Source organism: Colius striatus, chromosome 26 (assembly GCF_028858725.1).
Source record: "Colius striatus isolate bColStr4 chromosome 26, bColStr4.1.hap1, whole genome shotgun sequence".
In the NCBI taxonomy this organism is placed as follows: Eukaryota; Metazoa; Chordata; class Aves; order Coliiformes; family Coliidae; genus Colius; species Colius striatus.
The window spans coordinates 2040395-2064707 of record NC_084784.1 but is presented as its reverse complement, the minus strand read 5'-3'; the positions used below and the strand labels follow the sequence as shown (position 1 = coordinate 2064707).

The 24313-nt window shown below is 62.2% G+C and overlaps 3 protein-coding genes across 3 annotated transcripts in view; 2 read left to right on the top strand and 1 right to left on the bottom strand.

Moving 5' to 3' along the window:
* Positions 1 to 467, top strand: part of LOC133627886 (zinc finger protein 853-like) — an 868-nt gene extending 401 nt beyond the window's left edge. Inside the window, 2 exon segments of the mRNA XM_062015315.1 lie at positions 40 to 412; positions 414 to 467. Of these exon segments, the coding sequence (XP_061871299.1) occupies positions 40 to 412; positions 414 to 467 (427 nt within the window).
* A 5836-nt stretch (positions 468 to 6303) lies between these two features.
* LOC133627924 (zinc finger protein 154-like) lies at positions 6304 to 14857 on the top strand. The gene is made up of 3 exons (XM_062015462.1): positions 6304 to 6516; positions 10964 to 11060; positions 14079 to 14857. Exons 2-3 carry the CDS (start codon positions 10985 to 10987, stop codon positions 14855 to 14857), a joined length of 855 nt encoding a protein of 284 aa, XP_061871446.1. The 5' UTR covers positions 6304 to 6516; positions 10964 to 10984.
* Positions 14858 to 18595: 3738 nt separating this feature from the next.
* On the bottom strand, positions 18596 to 24023 carry PFDN5 (prefoldin subunit 5). The gene is made up of 6 exons (XM_062015463.1): positions 23920 to 24023; positions 22078 to 22180; positions 21492 to 21523; positions 21326 to 21400; positions 18967 to 19072; positions 18596 to 18878 (listed from the first exon to the last, which is right to left on the bottom strand). Exons 1-6 carry the CDS (start codon positions 23992 to 23994, stop codon positions 18799 to 18801), a joined length of 471 nt encoding a protein of 156 aa, XP_061871447.1. The 5' UTR covers positions 23995 to 24023; the 3' UTR covers positions 18596 to 18798.
* Between the last annotated feature and the right edge of the window lie 290 nt (positions 24024 to 24313).

Below are 24313 nucleotides of genomic sequence, written 5' to 3'. Positions count from 1 at the left end.
ACGCCGCTCGGCCGGGCTGCTGCCGGGGCCTGGGGGCAGCCGCCCGCGCCCCACCATCTGCGGCGAGTGCGGCAAAGGCTTCGGGCGCAGCTCGGACCTGGCGCGGCACCGCGTCACCCACACGGGCGAGAAGCCCTTCACCTGCGGCGCCTGCGGCAAAGGCTTCAGCCAGAACTCCAACCTGGCCACCCACCGGCGCATCCACACCGGCGAGAAGCCGTACGGCTGCGGCGCCTGCGGGAAGCGCTTCGGCGAGAGCTCGGCCCTGATCCAGCACCAACGGACCCACACCGGGGAGAAGCCGTACGGCTGCGGGGAGTGCGGCAAGCGCTTCAGCGTCAGCTCCAACCTCGTGCGGCACCGGCGCACGCACAGCCGCCAGCGGCCCTGGCTCTGCCCCCGAGTGCGGAGACGGCTTCTGCCACAAGGCCCAGCTGCGGCGGCACCAGAAGGTGCACGATGTGTGAGGAGGGCTGGGGGTGAGGGGGGAGGAGGCTGAGGGATGGGGAGGGGGTGGGGATCGGCTGGGATCTGTCAGGATGGGGGGTGAGTTGGGATGGGGATGATCTGGGGTGGGGAGCATCTGGGATCTGCCAGGATGGGGATGAGTTGGGATGGGGATGATCTGGGATCTCCCAGGATGGGGTTGAGTTGGGATGGAGATGATCTGGGATCTGCCAGGATGGGGATGTCAATATGGGGTTGAGTTGAGATGGAGATGATCTGGGGTGGGGATCATCTGCAATCTCCCAGGATGGGGATGTCAGGATGGGGATGAGTTGGGATGGGGATGATCTGGGATCTGCCAGGATGGGGATGAGTTGGGATGGAGATGATCTGGGGTGGGGAGCATCTGGGATCTCCTAGGATGGGGTTGAGTTGGGATGGAGATGATCTGGGGTGGGGATCATCTGCAATCTCCCAGGATGGGGATGTCAGGATGGGGATGAGTTGGGATGGGGATGATCTGGGATCTCCCAGGATGGGGTTGAGTTGGGATGGGGATGCTCTGGGATCTGCCAGAATGGGGATGCTGCAGGATGGGAAGGGGCTGGGATAGGGATGCTCTGGGATCTGCCAGGATGGGGATGAGTTGGGATGGGGATGATCTGGGATCTCCCAGGATGGGGTTGAGTTGGGATGGGGATGATCTGGGATCTCCCAGGATGGGGTTGAGTTGGGATGGGGAGCATCTGGGATCTGACAGGATGGGGATGTCAGGATGGGGGTGAGTTGGGATGGAGATGCTCTGGGATCTCCCAGGATGGGGTTGAGTTGGGATGGAGATGATCTGGGATCTGCCAGGATGGGGATGTCAAGATGGGGTTGAGTTGGGATGGAGATGATCTGGGATCTGCCAGGATGGGGATGTCAAGATGGGGATGAGTTGGTATGGGGATGATCTGGGATCTGCCAGGATGGGGATGAGTTGGGATGGAGATGCTCTAGGATCTCCCAGGATGGGGATGAGTTGGGATGGGGATGATCTGGGATCTGCCAGGATGGGGATGAGTTGGGATGGAGATGATCTGGGATCTGCCAGGATGGGGTTGAGTTGGGATGGGGATGATCTGGGATCTGCCAGGATGGGGTTGAGTTGGGATGGGGATGCTCTGGGGTGGGGATCGTCTGGGATCTGTCAGGATGGGGATGAGTTGGGATGGGGATGCTCTGGGATCTGCCAGGATGGGGATGAGTTGGGATGGAGATGATCTGGGGTGGGGATCATCTGGGATCTGACAGGATGGGGTTGAGTTGGGTTGGGGATGCTCTGGGATCTCCCAGGATGGGGTTGAGTTGGGATGGGGATGCTCTGGGATCTGCCAGGATGGGGATGGTTGGGATGGAGATGCTCTGGGATCTCCCTGGATGGGGGTGATCTGGGGTGGGGATCATCTGGGATCTCCCAGGATGGGGATGTCAGGATGGGGATGAGTTGGGATGGGGATGCTCTGGGATCTCCTAGGATGGGGATGAGTTGGGATGGGGATCATCTGGGATCTGCCAGGATGGGGTTGAGTTGGGATGGGGATGCTCTGGGATCTCCCAGGATGGGGATGTTGCAGGATGGGTAGGGGCTGGGGTAGGGATCATCTGGGATCTCCCAGGATGGGGATGGTTGGGATGGAGATGCTCTGGGATCTCCTAGGATGGGGATGTCAGGATGGGGATGAGTTGGGATGGAGATGATCTGGGATCTCCCAGGATGGGTTGTCAAGATGGGGTTGAGTTGGGATGGAGATGCTCTGGGATCTGCCAGGATGGGGATGAGTTGGGATGGAGATGCTCTGGGATCTGCCAGGATGGGGATGTCAGGATGGGGATGAGTTGGGGTGGAGATGATCTGGGGGTGGGGATCATCTGGGATCTCTCAGGATGGGGTTGAGTTGGGATGGGGATGCTCTGGGATCTGCCAGGATGGGGATGCTGCAGGATGGGAAGGGGCTGGGGTGGGGATGCTCTGGGATCTGCCAGGATGGGGTTGAGTTGGGATGGGGATCATCTGGGATCTGCCAGGATGGGGATGTCAAGATGGGGTTGAGTTGGGATGGGGATCATCTGGGATCTGCCAGGATGGGGTTGAGTTGGGATGGGGATGCTCTGGGATCTCCTAGGATGGGGATGTCAGGATGGGGATGAGTTGGGATGGAGATGATCTGGGATCTCCCTGGATGGGGGTGATCTGGGGTGGGGATCATCTGGGATCTCCCAGGATGGGGATGTCAGGATGGGGATGAGTTGAGATGGGGATGCTCTGGGATCTCCCAGGATGGGGATGTTGCAGGATGGGTAGGGGCTGGGGGTAGGGATCATCTGGGATCTCCCAGGATGGGGATGGTTGGGATGGAGATGCTCTGGGATCTCCTAGGATGGGGATGTCAGGATGGGGTTGAGTTGGGATGGAGATGCTCTGGGATCTGCCAGGATGGGGATGAGTTGGGATGGAGATGCTCTGGGATCTGCCAGGATGGGGATGAGTTGGGATGGGGATCATCTGGGATCTCCTAGGATGGGGATGTCAAGATGGGGTTGAGTTGGGATGGAAATGCTCTGGGATCTCCCAGGATGGGGATGATCTGGGATCTGCCTGGATGGGGTTGAGTTGGGATGGGGATCATCTGGGATCTCCTAGGATGGGGATGTCAAGATGGGGTTGAGTTGGGATGGGGATGCTCTGGGATCTCCCAGGATGGGGATGAGCTGTGATGGGGATGTTGAGATGGAGATATCAGGATGGGGATGCTCCAGGATAGGGATGCCCTGGGATGGGGTTGATCTGGGGTGAGGATGACCTGGGATGAGGATGCTCTGAGATCTCCCAGGACTGGAATACCCCAGGATGGGAATACCCTGGGATGAGGATCCTCCAAGATGAGGATGCCCCAGGACTGGAATACTCCAGGATGAGGGTGCTCTGGGATGGGGATGCTCTGGGATCTCCTAGGGTGGGGATGACCTATGATGGGGAAGCTTTGGGATGGGGATGTCAGGATGGGGATGCTCCAGACTGGGGTTACTCTGGGATGGGAATAGCCAGGGATGGGAATATACTGGGATGAGGATGCCCTGAGATGAGGATAGCTTAGGATGGGGGTGGGTTTTGGGGTACACCCCCACCAAGGGGGTTCTGGCATCGCTCTGGTGAGGGCTGAGGACTGCAGTGGCTGGGAAGGGGCTGGATGCTCCAGGAGTTGGGGTTTGACACACTCTGAGCACCCCCAAACCCAGGGATGGTTGTTTGTGGGGGGGGGTGACATTGGTTTGGGGTGCTGGTGACATCAATAAAAGCTCCCTGAGCAGCAGCAGCAGCGCTGAGCAGCAGTTTTGGGGTGACCCCCCCCCCCCCTTTGAACAGCATCACCCCCAGGGCACAAGGTGGCATCAATCCCATTGACACCAACACCCCCACGGGACATCTTTTGGGGTGGCAGTGGGACATCATCTTTTGGGGTGGCAGTGGGACATCATCTTTTGGGGTGGCAGTGGGACATCTTTTGGGGGTGGCAGGAGTGGGACATCTTTTGGGGGTGGCAGTGGGACATCTTTTGGGGTGGCAGTGGGACATCTTTTGGGGTGGCAGGAGTGGGACATCTTTTGGGGTGGCAGGGGGACATCATCTTTTGGGGTGGCAGGAGTGGGACATCTTTTGGGGTGGCAGTGGGACATCATCTTTTGGGGTGGCAGTGGGACATCATCTTTTGGGGTGGCAGTGGGACATCTTTTGGGGTGGCAGGAGTGGGACATCTTTTGGGGGTGGCAGTGGGACATCATCTTTTGGGGTGGCAGTGGGACATCTTTTGGGGTGGCAGTGGGACATCATCTTTTGGGGTGGCAGTGGGACATCATCTTTTGGGGTGGCAGTGGGGCATCTTTTGGGGTGGCAGTGGGACATCATCTTTTGGGGTGGCAGTGGGACATCATCTTTTGGGGTGGCAGGAGTGGGGCATCTTTTGGGGTGGCAGGAGTGGGGACATCATCTTTTGGGGTGGCAGTGGGACATCATCTTTTGGGGTGGCAGGAGTGGGGCATCATCTTTTGGGGTGGCAGTGGGACATCATCTTTTGGGGTGGCAGGAGTGGGACATCTTTTGGGGGTGGCAGTGGGACATCTTTTGGGGTGGCAAGGAGTGGGACATCATCTTTTGGGGTGGCAGTGGGACATCTTTTGGGGTGGCAGTGGGACATCATCTTTTGGGGTGGCAGGAGTGGGACATCTTTTGGGGTGGCAGGGGGACATCTTTTGGGGTGGCAGGGGGACATCATCTTTTGGGGTGGCAGGAGTGGGACATCTTTTGGGGTGGCAGGGGGACATCATCTTTTGGGGGTGGCAGGGGGACATCATCTTTTGGGGTGGCAGGAGTGGGGCATCTTTTGGGGTGGCAGGGGGGACATCATCTTTTGGGGTGGCAGTGGGACATCTTTTGGGGGTGGCAGTGGGGACATCATCTTTTGGGGTGGCAGTGGGACATCTTTTGGGGTGGCAGCAGTGGGACATCTTTTGGGGGTGGCAGTGGGACATCATCTTTTGGGGTGGCAGGAGTGGGACATCTTTTGGGGTGGCAGTGGGACATCATCTTTTGGGGTGGCAGTGGGACATCATCTTTTGGGGTGGCAGGAGTGGGGCATCTTTTGGGGGTGGCAGGAGTGGGACATCTTTTGGGGTGGCAGGAGTGGGGCATCTTTTGGGGTGGCAGTGGGACATCTTTTGGGGTGGCAGTGGGACATCATCTTTTGGGGTGGCAGGAGTGGGACATCTTTTGGGGTGGCAGTGGGACATCATCTTTTGGGGTGGCAGTGGGACATCTTTTGGGGGTGGCAGGAGTGGGGCATCTTTTGGGGTGGCAGTGGGACATCTTTTGGGGTGGCAGGAGTGGGACATCATCTTTTGGGGTGGCAGTGGGACATCATCTTTTGGGGTGGCAGTGGGACATCTTTTGGGGTGGCAGTGGGACATCATCTTTTGGGGTGGCAGTGGGGCATCTTTTGGGGTGGCAGTGGGACATCATCTTTTGGGGTGGCAGTGGGGCATCTTTTGGGGTGGCAGTGGGACATCATCTTTTGGGGTGGCAGTGGGACATCTTTTGGGGTGGCAGTGGGACATCTTTTGGGGTGGCAGGAGTGAGGCATCTTTTGGGGTGGCAGTGGGACATCTTTTGGGGTGGCAGTGGGACATCTTTTGGGGTGGCAGGAGTGGGGCAGCTCCCACCACCAGCTCCCGGGGAGTGGGGGGATGGTAAAGACAGGGATGGAGAGACCCCCACGCACACCCCACACCCCTCACCCCCCTCCAGCCGGCCCGGGGGGGGCTCAGCGAGGCTCGGGGTGCAGCCGGGGAGCCGCGGATCCCCCCAGCCCCCCCGTGCCGGGGCCGTTCCCGCAGGCGGCCGCCTCCTCGTTGCATAATTTCCAACCATTTCTTTTTGCCGCGGGGGGAGGAAAAACGCGGCCGGAGCCGTTACACAAAGCTCCAGCTTATCACCCTCCCCCCTTATCAAACACCCCCAAAACCCCCCCCATAGAGCCTCAGAAACCCACCCCGGGAGCGTTTTCCACGCGGAGAGACGCGTGTGGGGGGAGGAGGAGGAGGAGGAGGAGGAGGAGGAGGAAGGGGGGGATAATCCTCGTCAGCACAGGGATCAACCCCCCCGTGTGCGGCGTTTCGGGGTGTCCAGGGTGAGGGGTTGAGCTTTCCGCTTCGTTTTTTGTTGGTTGCGTAGGGAAAGGGGGGGAAAAACAACCCCAAATCCCTCCCCCCCCCCCCCCTTCCTCCTCCTCCTCCTCCTCCTCCTCCCCTTTCCCTTGGCGGGGCGGCGGCGGGGCCGGGGAATGGGAGCGCGGCGGGACCTTCCTGTTCCCGGCCTCGGCTGATCTCGGGGTGACCCCCCCCCCGCCCCCAAACATCGCCCCCCGCACCGCAACAACCCCCCCGCACCCAAACATCCCCCCCCCCCGCCATCACCAGCGCCTCCCGACCCCCCAAAACAGCGGCCGCCCCCCCGCGCGACCCCCGGGGAAGGTGAGTTTGGGGGGGTTTTGGGGTGGTGGGGGGGGGTCGTTATAGGGGTGAAGCGTTGGGATTGGGGGGGGGGGGAATGTGGGGACCCCCCCTCTGGTGGTAAACAAGCGGGGTCCCCGCGCTCTGTTGTGCTGGGAGGAGCTGGGGGGGGGGGTTTCTTTGTGCCTCGCGGTCACCGCGCTGAGACCCCCCCCCCCCCGGGGAGAAATTTGGGGGGGTGGGGGGGAGGGGGGGGGGAAGCTTTTGGGGGGGGCTGCATCGGCCTTGCAGCGTTTGGCCCCTTCTCCTCTCCTCTCCCCCCCCACTCCAAGCTCCGGGTGATGCTGAAGCCCCCCCTTCCCCTCCCCCACCCCCCCCCCCAAAATGCGGGTGGGGGGGGGGCAGTGGACCCCCCCTCTTTCACCTCCCCCGACACGGGGGGGTCGCTGCGGGAAGCGGCTCCGGCCTCGTTGTCTTGTGTCACCCCCCGTTTTGGGGAGGGGGGGGCGCGGTTTAGGGTCAAAAGCCCGCGGTGGGGGGGGTTTGGGGGTGATGATTGTGTCGTGCCTCAGTTTCCCTCCCCCCCCCGCGAGGAAATTGGCCTTTTTCAGCCCGTTTAGGCCCCAAAGGGACACCCCCCCCCCCCAAACCCCCTCAGCACAGCCCCCGGTAAAAGGCGGGGGGAGCACCCCCAAAATCTCCCAGGGGGGGACATTTGGGCTATTTGGGAGGTGGGGAGGCAAAGCCCCCCCCAGGGGGTACTGGGCAGCTTTGGGGGGGCAGTGGGTGATGGGGGGATCACTGGGTGGTTTTAGGGGGGTACTGGGCAGCTTTGGGGGGGCAGTGGGTGATGGGGGGATCACTGGGTGGCTTTAGGGGGGCACTGGGCAGCTCTGGGGGGGCACTGGGAAGCTTTGGGGGGGGCACTGGGCAGCTCTAGGGGGGCACTGGAAAGCTTTGGGGGGCACTGGGCAGCTCTAGGGGATCACAAGGCAACTCTGGGGGGGCACTGGAAAGCTTTGGGGGGCACTGGGCAGCTCTAGGGGATCACAAGGCAACTCTGGGGGGGCACTGGAAAGCTTTGGGGGGCACTGGGCAGCTCTGGGGGGCACTGGGAAGCTTTGGGGGGGCACTGGGCAGCTCTAGGGGGGCACTGGGAAGCTTTGGGGTGCACTGGGCAGCTCTAGGGGGGCACTGGGAAGCTTTGGGGGGTCACTGGGCAGCTCTAGGGGGGCACTGGGAAGCTTTAGGGGGGCACTGGGCAGCTCTGGGGGGGCACTGAGTGGCTTTGGAGGAGCACTGGGCAGCTCTGGGGGGGCACTGGGAAGCTTTGGGGGGTCACTGGGCAGCTCTAGGGGGGCACTGGGAAGCTTTGGGGGGCACTGAGCAATGGGGGGGCACTGGAAAGCTTTGGGGTGCACTGGGCAGCTCTAGGGGGGCACTGGGAAGCTCTGGGGGGCACTGGGAAGCTTTGAGGGGCACTGGGCAGCTCTAGGGGGCACTGGGAAGCTCTGGGGGGCACTGGGAAGCTTTGGGGGGGCACTGAGCAATGGGGGGGCACTGGGCAGCCCTAGGGGATCACAGGGCAACTCTGGGGGGGCACTGGGCAGCTCTGGGGGGCACTGGGAAGCTTTGGGGGGGGCACTGGGCAGCTCTAGGGGGGCACTGGAAAGCTTTGGGGGGCACTGGGAAGCTCTGGGGTCACTGGGAAGCTTTGGGGGGGCACTGGGCAGCTCTAGGGGGGCACTGGGAAGCTTTGGGGGGCACTGAGCAATGGGGGGGGCACTGGACAGCTTTGGGGTGCACTGGGCAGCTCTGGGGGGGCACTGGGAAGCTTTGGGGGGGCACTGAGCAATGGGGGGGCACTGGGCAGCCCTAGGGGATCACAGGGCAACTCTGGGGGGGCACTGGGCAGCTCTGGGGGCACTGGGAAGCTTTGGGGGGCACTGGGAAGCTCTAGGGGGCACTGGGAAGCTTTGGGGGGCACTGGGAAGCTCTAGGGGGGCACTGGGAAGCTTTGGGGTGCACTGGGCAGCTCTAGGGGGCACTGGGAAGCTTTGGGGGGCACTGGGCAGCTCTAGGGGGGCACTGGGAAGCTTTGGGGGGCACTGAGCAATGGGGGGGCACTGGGCAGCTTTGGGGTGCACTGGGCAGCTCTAGGGGGCACTGGGAAGCTCTGGGGGGCACTGGAAGCTTTGGGGGGCACTGGGCAGCTCTGGGGGGGCACTGGGCAGCTCTAGGGGATCACAGGGCAACTCTGGGGGGGCACTGGGCAGCTCTAGGGGGCACTGGGAAGCTTTGGGGGGCACTGGGCAGCTCTCGGGGGGCACTGGGAAGCTTTGGGGGGCACTGGGCAGCTCTAGGGGGCACTGGGAAGCTTTGGGGGGTCACTGGGCAGCTCTAGGGGGGCACTGGGAAGCTTCAGGGGGGCACTGGGCAGCTCTGGGGGGGCACTGAGTGGCTTTGGAGGAGCACTGGGCAGCTCTGGGGGGGCACTGGGAAGCTTTGGGGGGTCACTGGGCAGCTCTAGGGGGGCACTGGGAAGCTTTGGGGGGCACTGAGCAATGGTGGGGCACTGGGCAGCTCTGGGGGGGCTCTGGGGGGCACTGGGGGGGCTCTGGGGGGCACTGGGCAGCTTTGAGGGGCACTGGGCAGCTTTGGGGTGCTGGCAATTGCAGGGTACACTGAGCATCTCCTGGAAGGGGTCCAGGTAGTGCTGGGAGACCCTGTGTGGGGGGGTACAGCCAGTGTTGGGGGGCTCTGGGCATCCTGGGAGGGGTACAGGTCATTTGGGGGGACTTTGGGTATCCTGGGGGGGTGTACAGGCAGTTTTGGGGGGCTATGGGCATTCTAGGGGGCAGGGGTACAGGGATTTGGGGGGTCACACTGAGGGATTTTGGGGGGTACAAAGGGATTTGGGGGCACACAGAGGGATTGGGAGGATTTGGGGGTCACAGAGGGGTTTGGGGGGCACACACAGGGATTGGGGGATCTGGGGGCACACAGAGGGATTTGGGGGTCACAGAGGGATTTGGGGGCACACAGGGATTGGGGGATTTGGGGGTCACAGAGGGATTTGGGGGGCACACAGGGATTGGGGGATTTGGGGGTCACAGAGGGATTTGGGGGCACACAGGGGGATTGGAGGGATTTGGGGGTCACAGAGGGATCTGGGGGCACACAGAGGGATTTGGGGATCACAGAGGGATTTGGGGGTCACAGAGGGATTTGGGGAGCACACAGGGATTGGGGGGATTTGGGGGTCACAGAGGGATTTGGGGGCACACAGAGGGATTGGGGGGATTTGGGGGTCACAGAGGGATCTGGGGGCACACACAGGGATTTGGGGGCACACAGAGGGATTTGGGGGTCACACAGGGATTGGGGGATTTGGGGGTCACAGAGGGATTTGGGGGCACACAGAGGGATTGGGGGGCACACAGAGGGATTGGGGGGATTTGGGGGTCACAGAGGGGTTTGGGGGGCACACAGGGATTGGGGGATCTGGGGGCACACAGAGGGATTTGGGGGGCACACACAGGGATTGGGGGATTTGGGGGCACACAGAGGGATTGGGGGGCACACAGAGGGATTGGGGGGATTTGGGGGTCACAGAGGGGTTTGGGGGGCACACAGGGATTGGGGGATCTGGGGGCACACAGAGGGATTTGGGGGGCACACAGGGATTGGGGGATTTGGGGGTCACAGAGGGATTTGGGGGTCACAGAGGGATTTGGGGGGCACACAGGGATTGGGGGATTTGGGGGTCACAGAGGGATTTGGGGGTCACAGAGGGATTTGGGGGCACACAGAGGGATTGGGGGGATTGGGGGTCACAGAGGGGTTTGGGGGGCACACAGGGATTGGGGGATCTGGGGGCACAAAGAGGGATTTGGGGGTCACAGAGGGATTTGGGGGCACACAGAGGGATTTGGGGGCACACAGAGGGATTGGGGGGATTTGGGGGTCACAGAGGGATTTGGGGGCACACAGAGGGATTTGGGGGGCACACAGGGATTGGGAGATTTGGGGGTCACAGAGGGATTTGGGGGCACACAGAGGGATTGGGGGGATTTGGGGGTCACAGAGGGGTTTGGGGGGTCACAGAGGGATTTGGGGGGCACACAGGGATTGGGGGGATTTGGGGGTCACAGAGGGATTTGGGGGCACACAGAGGGATTGGGGGGATTTGGGGGTCACAGAGGGGTTTGGGGGGCACACAGGGATTGGGGGGCAGCAGGGTGGGTGGGGGCACAAGTGGATTTGAGGTGTCATGAAATGACCTTGAGGGGACCACAAGGGGACTTTATCCCCCCCTTTCCCATCTCTGAGCCCCCCCCCAGTGGCCACAGCCCAGCAGGGAACGAGCTGCAAAGGCTGGGAGGAATTTGGGGTGAGCTTTGGGGTGCTGGGGGTGTCCCTGTGCTGAGCAGGGGTGCTGAGGGCTCCCTGCTGACCCCTCCCCCAGGAGCCCAGGACCCCCCTTCCCATGGAGCAGGATGAGCCCGGAGTGCTGGAGCTGCAGGACTCGGACGAGGGAGACGTGGTGCGGAGGGTGTACATCGGTGAGCAGGGGGCACAGCCCGGCTTTGGGGGGCTTTTTGGGGGGCAGAGGGGGGGTGACAGCCCATTCCTCAAGCTCTCTACCCCAGGGGGGCTTGAGGAGGAGAAGCCCAGGTTTGGGGGGCTTTTTGGTGGGGAGGGGGGATGTGGCAGCCCATTGCTCAGCCTCTGCCCTGGGGGGGCTTGAGGAGGAGGAGGAGGGGTCACAGCCTGGGTTTGGGGGGCTTTTTGGGGGGGAGGGGGGATGTGGCAGCCCATTGCTCAGCCTCTACCCCAGGGGGACTTGAGGAGGAGGAGAAGGGGTCACATCCCAGGTTGGGGGGGGTCACACCCCAGGTTTGGGGGGTGGGGGCTTTATCGGGGGGGAGGGGGGTGTGTTGCAGCCCATTGCTCAGCCTCTGCCCTGGGGGAACTTGAGGAGGAGGGAGGAGGAGGAGGAGCAGGGGTCACATCCTGGTTTGGGGGGCTTTATGGGGGGGAGGGGGGATGTGGCAGCCCATTGCTCAGCCTCTGCCCTGGGGGGGCTTGAGGAGGAGGAGGAAGAGCAGGGGTCACATCCAGGTTGAGGGGGTCACACCCCAGGTTTGGGGGGGCTTTATGGGGGGGAGGGGGGATGTGGCAGCCCATTGCTCAGCCTCTGCCCTGGGGGGGCTTGAGGAGGAGGAGGAGGGGTCACAGCCTGGGTTTGGGGGGGCTTTTTGGGGGGCAGAGGGGGGGTTGACAGCCCATTCCTCAAGCTCTCTACCCCAGGGGGACTTGAGGAGGAGAAGCCCAGGTTTGGGGGGCTTTATGGGGGGAGGGGAGATGTGGCAGCCCATTCCTCAGCCTCTCTAACTCAGGGGGGGCTTGAGAAGGAGGAGGAGGGGTCACATCCCAGTTTGGGGGGGTCACACCCCAGGTTTGGGGGGCTTTTGGGGGTGTGGGGGGGTATTTTCCAGCCCATTCCTCAGCCTCTGCCCTGGGGGTCTTGAGGAGAGGGAGGGGTCATATCCCAGTTTGGGGGGGGTCACATCCTGGGTTTGGGGGGCTTTTTGGGGTGCAGGTGGGGGTGTGACAGCCCATTCCTCAACCTCTCTACCCCAGGGGGACTTGAGGAGGAGAAGCCCAGGTTTGGGGGGGCTTTTTGAGGGGAAGGGGGGATGTGGCAGCCCATTCCTCAGCCTCTGCCCTGGGGGGGCTTGAGGAGAGGAGGAGGAGGGGTCACATCCCAGGTTTGGGGGGTCACATCCCCAGGTTTGGGGGCTTTTGGGGTGTGGGGGGGTATTTTCCAGTCCATTCCTCAACCTCTCTAACCCGGGGGAGGGGCTGGGGAGGAGGAGCAGGGGTCACATCCCAGGTTGAGGGGTCACATCTGGGTTTGGGGGGCTTTTTGGGGGGAAGGGGGGATGTGGCAGCCCATTCCTCAGCCTCTGCCCTGGGGGGGCTTGAGGAGGAGGAGGAGGAGGAGGAGGAGGGGTCACATCCCAGGTTGGGGGGGTCACACCCCAGGTTTGGGGGCTTTTTGGGGGGGAGGGGGGATGTGGCAGCCCATTGCTCAGCCTCTGCCCTGGGGGGGCTTGAGGAGGAGGAGGAGGGGTCACAGCCTGGGTTTGGGGGGCTTTTTGGGGGGCAGAGGGGGGGTGACAGCCCATTCCTCAAGCTCTCTACCCAGGGGGACTTGAGGAGAAGCCCAGGTTGGGGGGGGTCACATCCGAGGTTTGGGGGGCTTTTTGGGGTGTGAGGGGGTATTTTCCAGCCCATTCCTCAGCCTCTCTGCCCCAGGGGGGGTTTGAGGAGGAGGAGCAGGGGTCACACCCCAGGTTGGGGGGCTTTTGGGGGTGGATGAGGGTGTGTTGCAGCCCATTCCTCATCCTCTCTGCCCCAGGGAGGGTTTGAGGAGGGGAAGGAGGGGTTACATCCCATGTTGGGGGGCTTTTGGGGGTGGATGAGGGTGTGTTGCAGCCCATTGCTCAGCCTCTCTGCCCCAGGGGGGGTTTGAGGAGGAGGAGCAGGGGTCACATCCCAGGTTGAGGGGGTCACATCCTGGGTTTGGGGGGCTTTTAGGAGGGGAAGGGGGTGTGTTGCAGCCCATTCCTCAGCCCCAGGGAGGGGCTGGGAGGAGGAGCAGGCGTCACATCTCAGGTTTGGGGGGGTTTGGGAGGGGAAAGGGTGTGTTGCAGCCCATTCCTCAGCCTCTCTGCCCGGGGGGGGTTGAGGAGGAGGAGCAGGGGTCACACCCCAGGTTGAGGGGGGTCACATCCTGGGTTTGGGGGCTTTTAGGAGGGGAAGGGGGTTGTGTTGCAGCCCATTCCTCAGCCTCTCTGCCCCAGGGAGGTTGAGGAGGAGGAGGATGGATCATACCCCGCGTTGAGGGGGGGTTTGGGAGGGGAAGGGGGTTGTGTTGCAGCCCATTCCTCAGCCTCTCTGCCCCGGGGGGGGGTTTGAGGAGGAGGAGCAGGGGTCACACCCCAGCTTGGGGCTGTTTTGAGGGGAAGGGGGTGTGTTGCAGCCCATTCCTCAGCCCCAGGGGGGGGCTGGGGAGGAGGAGCAGGCGTCACATCTCAGGTTTGGGGGGGTTTGGGAGGGGAAAGGGTGTGTTGCAGCCCATTCCTCAGCCTCTCTGCCCCAGGGAGGTTTGAGGAGGAGGAGGATGGATCATACCCCGCGTTGAGGGGGGGTTTGAGGGAAGGGGGGTGTGTTGCAGCCCATTCCTCATCCTCTCTGCCCCGGGGGGGGTTGAGGAGGAGGAGCAGGGGTCACACCCCAGGTTGGGGGGTTTTGGAGGGGAAGGGGGTGTGTTGCAGCCCATTGCTCAGCCTCTCTGCCCCAGGGGAGTTTGAGGAGGAGGAGGATGGATCATACCCCGCGTTGAGGGGGTGTTTTGGGAGGGGAAGGGGGTGTGTTGCAGCCCATTGCTCAGCCTCTCTGCCCCAGGAGGGGCTTTAGGAGGAGGAGCAGGGGTCACACCCCAGGTTGGGGGGTTTTGGAGGGGAAGGGGGTGTGTTGCAGCCCATTCCTCATCCTCTCCCCCCCTCCCCCAGCTGACGATGGCATCGTGAGCGACTGCGAGGACGAGGTTCTGCCCCACGAGATCATCCAGACCGTGATCCCGCACAGCCCGGTGTCCTCCAAGAGCAAGAAACGGGGCGGGCAACTCAATTCTGGAGCCGCCACATCAGCCGGGGCGGGAGGAGGAGGAGGAGGAGGAGGAGTCGGTTACGAAGAAGAGGAAGGAGAAAGCATCGGGGGGAGGCACCGGGGTGGTCGCCAACGCCCCTTTATCTGTAACGAATGCGGGAAGAGCTTCAGCCACTGGTCGAAGCTGCTGCGGCACCAGCGGACTCACACCGGGGAGCGGCCCAGCACGTGCGGGGAGTGCGGGAAGAGCTTCAGCCAAAACTCCCACCTGGTCCAGCACCGGCGGACACACACGGGAGAGAAACCCTACCGCTGCGGGGACTGCGGCAAGAGCTTCAGCTGGAGCTCCAACCTCATCCAGCACCAGCGCATCCACACCGGGGAGAAGCCCTACAGCTGCGGGCAGTGCGGGAAGAGCTTCACGCAGAGCAAGAACCTCATCAAACACCAGCGCACCCACTCGGGCGGCCGCCCCCACCGCGCCTGTGCGCAGAGCAACGCGATGCTCAAGCGCCAGAGGGGGCGCCAGGGCTGCGGGGGATGCGGGCAGGGGGAGGAGCTGCAGGGCCACAGGGGGCACGGCCATGAGCCCTTCATCTGCGTGGAGTGCGGGGAGAGCTTCGCCCGCAGCGCCACGCTCCAGAGGCACAAGAGGGTGCACAAGCCGCTGTTTGTGCGCTGAGGGGGTGGGAGGGTGGGAGGTGATGGTAGCCCGGGGGACACAGACTGGGCAAGGGGAGGGGGGTGACATGAGCCCTGGGGACACAGGGAGTGAGCTGGGGCAGGGTGACATGAGCCCTGGGGAGATGGGGATTGAGGTGATGCCAGCCCAGGGGACACAGGGAGTGAGCTAGAGCAGGGGAAGGGGGTGACATGAGCCCTGGGGAGATGGGGATTGAGGTGATGCCAGCCCAGGGGACACAGACTGGGCAAGGGGAGGGGGGTGACATGAGCCCTGGGGACACAGGGACTGTGGGCAGGGGTGACATGAGCCATGGGGACACAGGGAGGGAGCTGGGGCAGGGGAAGGGGGTGACATGAGCCATGGGGACACAGGGACTGTGGGCAGGGGGAGGGGGTGACATGAGCCCTGGGGACACAGGGAGTGAGCTGGGGCAGGGGTGACATGAGCCCAGGGGAGATGGGGATTGAGGTGATGCCAGCCCAGGGGACACAGACTGGGCAGGGGGAGGGGATGACAGCACCCCAAGGGACACAGGGAGTGAGCTGGGGCAGGGGGAAGGGGTGACATGAGCCCTGGGGACAAAGGGAGTGAGCTGGGGCAGGGGGGTGACATGAGCCCTGGGGAGATGGGGATCGAGGTGATGGCACCCCAGGGGACACAGACTGGGCAGGGGCAGGGGCAGGGCTGCGGGCAGGGGGAGGAGCTGCAGGGCCACAGGGGGCACGGCCACGAGCCCTTCATCTGCGTGGAGTGCGGGGAGAGCTTCGCCCGCAGCGCCACGCTCCAGAGGCACAAGAGGGTGCACAAGCCGCTGTTTGTGCGCTGAGGGGGTGGGAGGGTGGGGGGTGATGGTAGCCCGGGGGACACAGACTGGGCAAGGGGAGGGGGTGACATGAGCCCTGGGGACACAGGGAGTGAGCTGGGGCAGGGGGAGGGGGTGACATGAGCCCTGGGGACACAGGGAGTGAAGTAAGAGCAGGGGATGAGAGGGTGATGCCAGCCCAGGGGACACAGTCTAGGGGCAGGGGGTGACATGAGCCCTGGGGAGATGGGGATCGAGGTGATGGCACCCCAAGGGACACAGACTGGGCAGGGGGAGGGGGTGATATGAGCTCTGGGGACACAGGGACTGTGGGCAGGGGGTGACATGAGCCCTGGGGACACGGAGTGAGCTGGGGCAGGGGTGACATGAGCCCTGGGGAGATGGGGATTGAGGTGATGCCAGCCCAGGGGACACAGACTGGGCAGGGGGAGGGGGTGACATGAGCCCTGGGGACACAGGGACTGTGGGCAGGGGTGACATGAGCCATGGGGACACAGACTGGGCAAGGGGAGGGGGTGACATGAGCCCTGGGGACACAGGGAGTGAAGTAAGGGCAGGGGATGAGGGGGTGATGCCAGCTCAGGGGACACAGTCTAGGGGGAGGGGGTGACATGAGCCCTGGGGAGATGGGGATCGAGGTGATGGCACCCCAGGGGACACAGACTGGGCAAGGGGAGGGGGTGACATGAGCCCTGGGGACACAGATTGGGCAGGGGGTGACATGAGCCCAGGGGAGATGGGGATTGAGGTGATGCCAGCCCAGGGGACACAGACTGGGCAAGGGGAGGGGGTGACATGAGCCCTGGGGACACAGACTGGGCAGGGGGAGGGAGTGACATGAACCCTGGGGACACAGGGAGTGAGCTGGGGCAGGGGGAGGGGGTGACATGAGCCCTGGGGACAAAGGGAGTGAGCTGGGGCAGGGGTGACATGAGCCCTGGGGAGATGGGGATTGAGGTGATGCCAGCCCAGGGGACACAGACTGGGCAAGGGGAGGGGGGTGACATGAGCCCTGGGGACACAGGGACTGTGGGCAGGGGGAGGGGGTGACATGAGCCTTGGGGACACAGACTGGGCAAGGGGAGGGGGTGACATGAGCCCTGGGGACACAGGGACTGTGGGCAGGGGGTGACATGAGCCCTGGGGACACAGACTGGGCAAGGGGAGGGGGTGACATGAGCCATGGGGACACAGGGTGTGAGCTGGGGCAGGGGTGACATGAGTCCTGGGGAGATGGGGATTGAGGTGATGCAAGCCCAGGGGACATAAGACTGGGCAGGGGGAGGGGGGTGACATGAGCCCTGGGGACACAGGGACTGTGGGCAGGGGTGACATGAGCCATGGGGACACAGGGAGTGAAGTAAGGGCAGGGGATGAGGGGGTGACAACAGCCCAGGGGACACAGATTGGGCAAGGGGAGGGGGTGATGCCAGCTCAGGGGACACAGTCTAGGGGGAGGGGGTGACATGAGCCCTGGGGAGATGGGGATTGAGGTGATGGCACCCCAAGGGACACAGATTGGGCAGGGGGAGGGGGTGATGCCAGCCCAGGGGATGCAGGGAGTGTGGACAGGGGGTGACATGAGCCCTGGGGAGATGGGGATTGAGGTGATGCCAGCCCAGGGCACACATGGACTGTGGGCAGGGGGAGGGGGTGACATGAGCCCTGGAGAGATGGGATTGAGGTGATGGCACCCCAAGGGGGATGGGGAAGGGGATGGGATGGCACCAAGGTGAGGGACAAGGTGATACCATCCCAAGGGACTGTGGGCAGGGGGATGAGGTGGCACCAGCCCAGGGGACACAAGGACTGAGCAGTGGGCAAAGGGATGGGGTGACACCAAGATGAGGGACAAGGTGATGCCACCCCAGGGCATACAGGGACTAGGGGAAGGGGGTGACAGTGAGGTGAGGGATAGGTTGATGCCATCCCAAGGGACACAAGGGCTGCAGGGTGCCAGCAGCCCGGGGACTGTGGGCTGAGGGACAAGGTGATGCCACCCCAGGGGACACACAGACCATGGGCAGGGGACAGGGTGACTCTGAGCCCCTCTGGACACCTTTGTGTGGTCCCCAAAGGACTTGAGCTGGACCTTGGTGAGCCCATGTGGAGGTTGGAGCCTACAGATGTACATAAAGAGGGGGGGACAGGGGTAGGGGAGAAGCCTCCCAGTGCTCCCAGAGCCGAGGGGCAAGGATGGGGAATAAAGCTCATGTTTGGGGGAAGGTGGATTCTTTTGTCTCAGAGGCATCAAGAGGATGGGGAAGGGAGGGGAGAGGCTGCAGATGAAGAAGTGGGAGAAAGCTGCTCCCCAAAATGTGCAGCCCCAGAGCTGGAAGAACCCCTGACAAGAAGAAGTGTGTGTGATGGGGCTGGGCACAGAGAGGTGGGGAGAGAAGGGGTGAGTTCCCCAGGGGTGAGGGGTCCTGAGCAAGAAAGTGGGGTGGTGGTGGGCTTCTGATGGAGATGTGTAGAGAAAAGATGGGAGCTGTGAGGGGAAAAGTGGGGTTTGGGGGGAGTTTGGAGGGGAGAGGTGGGTTTCAGGTGGAGTTTGGAGGGGAAAAGTAGGAGTTTGGGGGGTTTTGAAGGCAAAAGTTGGGTTTTACATGAACTTCTAAGGGAAAAGGTGGGGGTTGGTGGAGTTTTGAGGGAGAAAGGGGGGGTTTGGTGGAGTTTTGAGGGAGAAAGGGGGGGTTTGGTGGAGTTTTGAGGGAGAAAAAGGGGCTTGATGCTCTTCTGAGGGGAAAAGAGTGGGGGGTTGTGATATGGGGATAAAAAGTCAGGTTTTTTGATGGAGTTTTGACCAAAAGTGAGGAGAGTGGAGCTGAGGGCTGTGGGTTAGTGGTGGCTGTAGCATGGGGAGGGGAGAGGGGGGACTCCAGGAGCTTCAGGGGCTTTCACAACCCAAAGGATTCCGATTCCATGATGCATTTATTCGCTGCTGCCTGCAGAAGGTGGGTTGGTGCTCCCAGGCACCCTGGGGGAGGAAAGAGCAGCTGGAGGACTGGGATGCTGAAGTGGGACGGTGCTGGGGGGCTCTGTGCTGTGCCCCCACACTGCCCCTTGCTCCCAGCCCAGGGCTGAGGATGGTGAGGAGAGCCAGTGAGGCTGAAGGCTACGCCTTGGTGGTCGCCCCCTGCGCGGCTCCCAGGGCCGTGAGCTGCTGGATCTTCTGGCTCATCATCTCCACCACGGCTGTGGGGGGCAGAGAAGGGGCTGGGGGAGTTGAGGAGGGGGAGAAAGGGGGGTGTGTGGCTGGGGTGTGTCCACCCCAAAGGCTCACCCTGCTTCATGGCGTGCTTCTCCTGCAGGGCTGGCTGGATCTTCTCCATCTGCTTGGTCAGGAAATCGATCTTGCGCTTGAAGAACTCGCGGGCGGCAGCAGCGGGCTGAGGGGGGAAAAGAGGGGTCACCATGGGCAGCCCCCCACTGCCACACAGCCCCCAGCACGCCTCTGGGAGCCCTCCAGGGCTGGGGGCTCCCCCAGCTCCCTGGGCAGCCTGGCACAGGGCTGACACCCCTCTCAGGGAAACAGTTCTGCCTCAGCTCCAGCCTCAACCTCCCCTGGGGCAGCTTGAGGCTGTTTCCTCTCGTCCTGTCACATGGGAGTCGAGATCAACCCCCAGCTCCAGCCTCCTGCCAGGGACTTCACCACTAAAACCTCACCTTTTCCCTCAACACTCCACCACAACCTCACGTTCTCCCTCAAAGCCCCACCAAACCCCACTTTTCACTCCAAACAATACCACAAACCCACTTCTCCCTCGAGAGTCCAGCTAAAATCCACTTGTCCCCCTCAAAACTCTACCAAACCCTCACATTTTCCCTCAGCATTCCAACAAAACCCCATCTTTTCCCTCAAAACTCCACCCCAACCCCATTTTCTCCCTCCAACCCCCTCCAGGCCGCCACCTCTTCCCTCAGAAGTTCACTAAAACCTCACATTTTCCCTCAAAACTCTCCCAAAACCCCACTTTCTCCCTCAAAACTCAACTTTTTCCCCTCAGAAGTTCACCAAAACACCCTTTTTCCCCTCAAAAATGCCCCAAATCTCACTTTTGTCCCCTCACAAGTTCACTCCAAACCCCATTTTTCAATCCAAACCCCCCAAACTCCCACCTTTTCCCTCAGAAGTTCACTTAAAACCCACTTTTTCCTTCAAAAGCCCCCAAATCCTCCTTTTCACCTCTAAACTCCACCTAAACCCCACTTTTCCCCTTCAAACGTTCACTTAGACCCCACTTTTTCCCTCAAAACTCCACTGAAACCCCACTTTTTCCCCTCAAAACCTCATCTCTCCCCTCCAATCTCTACCAGAGCCCCACATCTTCCCTCAGAAGTCCACCAAAACCCACTTTTTCCCTCAAAACTTCACCAATCCCCAACTTTTTCCCTCAGAAGTCCACCAAAACCCCCTTTTTCCCTCCAAACTCCACCCCAACCCCATTTTCTCCCTCAGCCTCCCCTCCAGGCCGCCACCTCTTCCCTCAGAAGGTCACTAAAACCTCACATTTTCCCTCAAAACTCCCCCAAAACCCCACTTTCTCCCTCAAAACTCAACTTTTTCCCTCAGAAGTTCACCAAAACACCCTTTTCCCCCTCAAAACTGCCCCAAACCTCACTTTTTCCCCTCAGAAGTTCACCCCAAACCCCCTTTCTCCTTCCAAACCCCCCAAACTCCCACCTTTTCCCTCAGAATTTCACTTAAAACCCACTTTTTCCTTCAAAAGCCCCAAACTCCTCATTTTCACCTCTAAACTCCACCTAAACCACACTTTTCTCCTTCAAACGTTCACTGAAACCCCACTTTTTCCCTCAAAATACAATGAAATCCAGCTTTTTCCCTCAGATGTTCACCAAAACCCCACTTTTTCCCATCAAAACCTCATCTTTCCCCTCCAATCTCTACCAGAGCCCCACATCTTCCCTCAGAAGTCAAACAAAACCCACTTTTTCCCTCAGAACTTCACCAATCCCCAGCTTTTTCCCTCAGAAGTTCACTAAAACCCCCTTTTCCCCTCAAAACTCCTCCCCAACCCCACTTTCTCCCTCAGCCTCCCCTCCAGGCCGCCACCTCTTCCCTCAGGTCACTAAAACCTCACATTTTGCCTCAAAACTCTCCCAAAACCCCACTTTCTCCCCCAAAACTCAACTTTTCCCCTCAGAAGTTCACCAAAACACCCTTTTTCCCTCAAAACTGCCCCAAACCTCACTTTTTCCCCTCACAAGCTCACTCCAAACCCCCTTTCTCCTTCCAAACCCCCCAAACTCCCCCTTTTTCCCTCCAAACTCCACCCCAACCCCACTTTCTCCCTCAGAACTCCCCCAAAACTCACCTTTCCCCCTCACAAGTTCCCCAAAACCCCACTTTTCCCCTCAAACCCACGTCCCAGGGGCTGTGGCCACGCTGCAGCCCCTCAGTGTCCCTGTGGCAGTGAGTGAGGGGCCCAGCACTGACACAGCCCTGGAGCTGCAGCCTCCCCAGGGCCCAGCACAGGGGACAATCCCTGCCCTGCTCCTGCTGCCACCCCACTGCTGAGCCCAGCCAGGCTGCCCTTGGCCCTCTCGCCCCCCTGGGCACGCTGCTGGCTGCTGTTCACCCCCTGGCACCAACCCCCAGGCCCTTTCCCTCCCCCTCTCACCTTCTCCACGTAGTAGCCGGTGCCCACGTCGATCAGGACTCGCTCTACATCCGAGAGCTTCCCGGGGACGTACATCTGGGGTGGGGGGAGTCAGGGAAAGTGGGAACAACTGGGAGCAACTGGGAGGAAACTCCAGGCACACAGAGCCCAGAGCAGGAAAGGATACGGAGCTGGTGAGGGGCACCAGGAGATCCTTCCCTGGGAAAGGGAAAAGGAGGGGGATGAGGGGTGTGAGCTGTTCTCCCTCAGCCCTGAGGGGCCAGAGATGGAGCCAGACGCTCAGAATCCCCCCTCAGAGCCCTTCAGGGACTGAGCAGCACTGATGGGATCCCCCTGAGCTCAGGCTTCTGTTCCCCAGGCTGAACAGCCCCAGGGCTGCAGCCTTTCCTCCTCACACACATGTTCCATCCCTCAGCATCTTGCTGGCCCTGCCCTGGCCTCTCTGCAGCACTTCCCTGCCTCTCTGCAGCTGGGGAGCCCAGCACTGGCCCCAGGACTCCAGCTGAGGCCTCCCCAGCTCTGGCAGAGCAGAGGGGCAGCACAACCTCCCTGGCCCTGCTGCCCACACTCTCTTCATGCCCCCCAGGCTGCCGTTGGCTCCTTGCCCACGACCCCACGTTGCTGCCCCACGTTCCCTTTGCTGCCCCCCAGCACTGCCAGGGCCTGCAGCTGCTCCCAGTCCCTCCCAGTCTGTACTGGTGATGCAGAGACCTCTCTGGGCTTATCAGGGTGTGTGGGGGGTCCCCACTGACCTTCATTGCCCTTGTTGAGGACGTTCAGACAGTCTTTGGCCTCCACGTACTTGGTCTGCACCACCTTCAGCTGGGCAATGGAGGAGGAGAGGAACTCCAGCTCCTGGCACAGAGCAGAGGCCTGTCAGCAGGGACTGGGGGGAACTGGGAGGGAACTGGGGGAGGTCTCCAGGGCTGAGGGGGCCGGTAACAGCCCCAAAGAGCAATTGCAGAGCCTCAGGAAATGGCCCAGAGCAGCCACAGCCCCAACCTGGGACCCTTCCCCAGCCCAGTCTGCGCCAGTACACCTCCTTCCAGCCCAGTCTGCCCCAGTACATCTCCCTCCAGCCCAGTTTGCCCCAACACACCCCCTTCCAGCCCAGTTTGCCCCAGTACATCCTCCTCCAGCCCAGTTTGCCCCAACACACCCCCTTCCAGCCCAGTTTGCCCCAGTACATCCTCCTCCAGCCCAGTTTGCCCCAACACACCCCCTTCCAGCCCAGTTTGCCCCAGTACATCCCCCTCCAGCCCAGTTTACCCCAGTACATTCCCCTCCAGCCCAGTAGTGATCCAGTATATCCCCCTCCAGCCCAGTTTGCCCCAGTACATCCCCTCCAGCCCAGTTTGCCCCAGTACATTCCCCTCCAGCCCAGTTTGCCCCAGTACATCCCTTCCAGCCCAGTCTAACCCAGCACACTCCCCTCCAGCCCAGTCTGCCCCAGTACACCCGCCTCCAGCCCAGTCTGCCCCAACACACCCCCCTCCAGCCCAGTTTGCCCCAGTACACACTCGTCCAACCCAGTTTGCCACAGTACATCCCCCTCCAGCCCAGTTTGCCCCAGCACACCCCCCTCCAGCACAGTTTGCCCCAGTACACCCCCCTCCAGCCCAGTCTGCCCCAGTACACCCGCCTCCAGCCCAGTCTGCCCCAGCACACGCCCCTCCAGCCCAGTTTGCCCCAGTACACCCCTCTCCAGCCCAGTCTGCCCCAGTACATCCCCCTCGAGCACAGTCTGCCACAGTAAACCCCCCTCCAGCCCAGTCTGCCCCAACACACCCCCCTCCAGCCCAGTTTGCCCCAGTACACCCCCCTCCAGCCCAGTCTGCCCCAGTACACACTCGTCCAACCCAGTCTGCCACAGCACACCCCCTACCCCCCTCCAGCCCAGTCTGCCCCAGTACACCCCCCTCCAGCCCAGTCTGCCCCAGTACACCCCCCTCCAGCCCAGTTTGCCCCAGTACACCCCCCTCCAGCCCAGTGTGATTCAGTACACCCCCCTCCAGCCCAGTCTGCCCCAGCACACACTCGTCCAACCCAGTTTGCCCCAGTACACCCCTCTCCAGCCCAGTCTGTCCCAGTACATCCCCCTCTAGCCCAGTTTGCCCCAGTACACCCCCCTCCAACCCAGTCTGCCCCAGTACCCCCCCCCTCCATCCCAGTTTCCCCCAGCACACCCCCCTCCAGCCCAGTCTGCCCCAGTACCCCCCCCTCCATCCCAGTCTGCCCCAGTACCCCCCCCTCCATCCCAGTCTGCCCCAGCACACCCCCCTCCAACCCAGTTTGCCCCAGTACCCCCCCCTCCATCCCAGTCTGCCCCAGTACCCCCCCCTCCATCCCAGTCTGCCCCAGCACACCCCCCTCCAGCCCAGTCTGCCCCAGTACCCCCCCCTCCATCCCAGTCTGCCCCAGTACCCCCCCCCTCCATCCCAGTCTGCCCCAGCACACCCCCCTCCAGCCCAGTTTGCCCCAGTACCCCCCCCTCCATCCCAGTTTGGCCCAGCACACGCCCCTCCCGCCCTCACACCGCGCCCGGCCGCTCAGGCTCCAGCCCCAGGGCCCCGCTCGCCCCGGCCGGGCCGCACCTGATCCAGTTGCCCCTTGAGCAGCTCCAGCTGCGGCAGCGACAGCTCGGCCACGTTCACCGTCTGCGCCGCCATGCCGGGCCCCGCACCGCCCCGCAGCGCCTCCCGCCCCCCGGCAGCGCCCCCCGGCGGCTCGGAGGACCGACCCAAAGGAGCTGAGACCCCCGTGAAAGGCGGGGGGGAGCCCCCTAAAAATAGAGTAGAGGGCCCGCAGAAGGTCTGGGGAAAAGCCCTTCAAAAGGCAGGGGGTAGGGTGGGTGAGAAGCCCCTCAAAATGTAGAGTGGAGACCCCAAAAAAAGGTCTTAGGGAAGCCCCTGGAAAAGGGGAGAGAGAGTTGAGGGGAAGCCCCCAAAAGAGAGGGGGTGAGGTGGTGGAGGAGTCTTCAGAAGGTGG